This window comes from Acanthisitta chloris, unplaced genomic scaffold (genome assembly GCF_000695815.1).
Source record: "Acanthisitta chloris isolate BGI_N310 unplaced genomic scaffold, ASM69581v1 scaffold45484, whole genome shotgun sequence".
Lineage (NCBI taxonomy): Eukaryota > Metazoa > Chordata > Aves > Passeriformes > Acanthisittidae > Acanthisitta > Acanthisitta chloris.
This window is the reverse complement of record NW_008671801.1, coordinates 1-3793: the sequence shown is the minus strand read 5'-3', so window position 1 is coordinate 3793 and position 3793 is coordinate 1. Positions and strand designations below refer to the sequence as shown.

Below are 3793 nucleotides of genomic sequence, written 5' to 3'. Positions count from 1 at the left end.
TGGAGCTCGGGGGGCTCTCCGTACCCCAGGGTGGGCAGAGCTGGGGGGAGTTGGAGCTCGGGGGGCTATCCGTGCCCCAGGCCGGGCAGAGCCTCGGGGGGTCGGAGCACTCGGGGCTCTCTCTGACCTTGCCCCGGCTCTGTCTCTGTCCCAGAGGAGCCCAAGGTGGGCATCAAGACCATCAAGATGTACTGCCAGCGCATGCAGGAGGAGAACATAACTCGGGCGCTGATTGTGGTGCAGCAGGGCATGACTCCCTCGGCCAAGCAGGTGTGTGGGACAGGGCTGGGACCCACCCTGGGGGCTCTGCTGGGATCTCTCTGTGCTGCTGTGGGGAAAGAAAGGCCCTGAATTCCCTGCCAGAGAAAACCTCTCCCTGGAGCTTGTTGTGCCTTAGGCTCTAATCAGAGCTGTGGTTTGGTTCCAGCAGCACAGCCAAGGGCCCACGAGCAGTTGGGGTCTGGGGAGGGGGAAAGAGGACGTTTCCCAGTGCCCAGGAGATCCACGTGCTGGTTCCCAGCCTGGCTGTGTCCGTGTGAGCACGAGGTTGCCCTGGGGCCCTGGCACTGTTGGGGCTGTCCCAGCTGCCTCTCACAGGCCTTTCCCCTCCAGTCCCTGGTTGACATGGCTCCCAAGTACATCCTGGAGCAGTTCCTGCAGCAGGAGCTTCTGATCAACATCACTGAGCATGAGGTGAGCAGGGGCAGGATGTCCCTCCCGGGTGCTGACTGTGCTCCCACGGCTCCCAGAGCCCTGTCCCAGCCTCCAGGTGGGATGAGGGACACAGCCACAGCTTTCTCCTTCCCTTACACACATATCGTCCCTGGCTGCCTCATCTCAGTCTCTCCCTGTGTCCACAGCTGGTCCCAGAGCACGTTGTCATGACAAAGGAAGAAGTAACTGAGCTCTTGGCCAGATAGTATCCTTTGAGTGTCCTTCTGTATCCCTCTGGTTCCCTCTGTGTGTCTCTCCCTCCTGCTGGGTGTGATGAACCTTTGGGCTCAAGGTTCATCGCACTCTGCTGTGGTTCATGTCTCTCGGTGTGTCCAGAGCTCCTCCTTGACACCCAGCACAGCAAGCTGAGGGAGAACCAGCTCCCCAGGATCCAGGCTGGGGATCCTGTGGCACGGTACTTTGGGATAAAGCGCGGCCAGGTGAGACGGAGGGGCTGAGGCAGCAGTGCCCTGTGGGCAGGGCAGGGGGGGAACATCCTGGCAGCTCTTGGAACAGGAGAGGTGTCTCCTCCTGAGCTCCATGTGGGCCTTGCAGGTCGTGAAGATCATCAGACCGAGCGAGACAGCAGGCCGGTACATCACCTACAGACTGGTGCAGTGACCTGGAGCCGCTGTGGGTAAGGCAGAGTGAACCCCCTGCCCTGGTCTGGGGGCTCTGGGCAGTGCCATGGGCTGGATGGGGCATTCCAGGGGCAATGTGAAGCAGCTGCTTCCCGGGGAATGTCTCGGAGCTCTGAGTGGCTTATGGAGGGAGCTGTTAGCACAGGGCAGAGTGAGGTTCATCTGCCATCTCTGCCCTCCCTCCCTCCCTCCCTCAGGCTGTGCCTGGGGAGTTTGGGGGTTCAGTGGGGCCTCGAGGGGTGGGAGGTCATTCACATCCCCAGTTCTCTCTCTTCCAGGTGTGAGGAGTTGTGTGGCACCTCCTGATCTCCAACTGGCAGTTACAGGAGATTCCTGCCAAAGAAATCCTCTTCCCACGTGGTCTTTTTGCAGTTGTGTTGCTAGGACTCGTTCCTGCTTTCAGCTTGGGCTTTGCTATAACCCCTCAGTGCCATCCAGGACTCAGCAGTGGAGTCCTGAGGTGATGGAAGAGAGGGGGAAAGGCCTTTGCTTCCCTGTTTTCTGGGCTCTGTTTGTAATGAAGGTTTGTACCCTCCCTGCTGTGGTGTTGCTCAGCCTTTCTTCTGTGAGTTCCCATTCTGTCTGTTATGTTTGGATTCTGTTCCTGCTGGGGCTCTGTGTTGTGGCTGAGCCCTGCAGAGCTCTCACCAGCTGCCCTGGGTGGTTTGGGTGCTGCAGTTCAGACTCACTTTGTTCCTCCTCTGACCCTGGTTTGGACCCTCGTCACCCCCAGTCACACTCTGCCCCGGGTCTCTGGGGGGGTTTAGCGTCAGCTTTCCCACCAGAAACACCTGTGTTTGCAGTGCTTGGCCTCTGGGGAGTGTGGAAGGCTCAGATCTGCAGGACACACAGGGTCAGAACACACGGATTTTATTCATTGGGAGCTGTCACCCTGAGCACAGCAAGACGTGACACAGCGTCATGCAGCAGCACAGGCACCTCAGGACCAGCGCTGGTCCCATACCCAGGGGGGGAACTCTCGCTCTGTGAAGCTCAGGTGCAGCTTTAGCCCCTTCCCTCACTCACATTCATCCTCACCCACCCTTGCACACACGCGGTACCACCATGGCAGCAGCATTCCCACCTCCTCCTGCTGCCCTGGGAATGGCCTGCTGGAAAACCCAACTCAGTTCCCAACCAGTTACCTGTCAGGTAACTTGGGTTTACGTACCTTTGCTGAGCTGTGTCTCCAGGGGCCTCACAGGGCCTGGACCTGCACAGCCCAGGCTGCCCCTGTGCCCCTCGGGGGGCTCAGACCTCTCCTTCAACACCTGGGTCTGCAGTGCTGAAGTGCCTGTGACCCCCCAGCACACCTGGGCTGTGTCCCACAAACGGGAACAGAAGGAAACAGCTTTCAGCTGGTTCCAAGCTAACACTACTTACTACTCAGTGCAAAAAAGTCTTTAGAAAAGAACCACTTTGGCTTTAGTCCCTTAGCCAGCAGAGGTAGTGGAGTCATGTTGAAGGGTTGATTCATCTGTTTACATAAAAAAAGGAAGTTCAAGCTTCTACTGGCCAGGGCTGGGGCTGGATCTGGGCTGTGGTGGCTCCGAGGAGGAGGAGGCATCTCCCCACCCAGCTCCAAGAGCAGAGGGACAGCCCTGGGCTTGCAGCACTGCTGTTTGGAGACCAAATGACTATAAAACCAACCCCTGAGAGCTCAGGAGGGCTCTGGGCCCTGCTGCCAGGTAAACCTGCCCCTGAGTCCACTCACAGCCTGCAGCTGCTCTTTGTGTGGCTCCTGCCAAGGACAGAAATGCCCATAAATCCAAATGCCCATAGATCCAAATGCCCACAGATTCAAGCAGCAACGCAGATGCCAAGGGAGCTCCGTGTGTTCTGGGGCAGGAAATCCATCCTGGATCTGGGTGCCAGGCACAGTCAGGAAATCCATCCTGGATCCAGGTGCCAGCAACAGGTGCACCCTGAGAGCCTGGCAGACAGCCCCACAGCCAGGCCTGGCTCAGAGTGAGGGTGCAGGGGCTGTGGCCTGACCCCAGCACTGCTCCAGCTGTGTCCCTGTCCCGGTGAGCTGCCCCCAGTTCTCTCTCTTCCTGCTGTGCCCTTCTCCTGTCCACTCTGGGGGAACTCTTCCTGCATCACCCTCAGCAGCCTTGGCTCCCTTTCAGTCTCAACCATCAAGGACAAAGAACAACTTTGATTCCTCTGACCTCGATCTCTGCAGCACAGGTACAGGATTCAGGGAATCAGGAGCACAGCAAAAATGAGCCACTTGGCACAGCCCTGGGTTCCTCCCAGTCCTGAACAAGCAGAGGGTCTGTGGGGCCTCTGTGCCATGGAAGGAGGCTCTTGGCTGCAGGGGGTCCTGGCAGGCTGTGACCCTGTTCCCACTGGGAGCTGAGGGACTCAGGGGTTTCATGTGAAAGCTCCAGCCAGGAACCATCCTGGACTTGCCTGCAGCTGACACACCAAACCCC

The 3793-nt window shown here is 58.6% G+C and overlaps 1 protein-coding gene across 1 annotated transcript; it reads left to right on the top strand.

The window, feature by feature from the left end:
• Positions 1–144: 144 nt before the first annotated feature.
• Positions 145–1335, top strand: POLR2E (polymerase (RNA) II (DNA directed) polypeptide E, 25kDa; the record flags this gene model as incomplete). Its single annotated transcript, XM_009074224.1, has 5 exons — positions 145–270; positions 613–693; positions 861–919; positions 1076–1154; positions 1270–1335. Coding segments are annotated over 5 exons (411 nt in total), but the record flags the coding sequence as incomplete, so codon positions are not given.
• Between the last annotated feature and the right edge of the window lie 2458 nt (positions 1336–3793).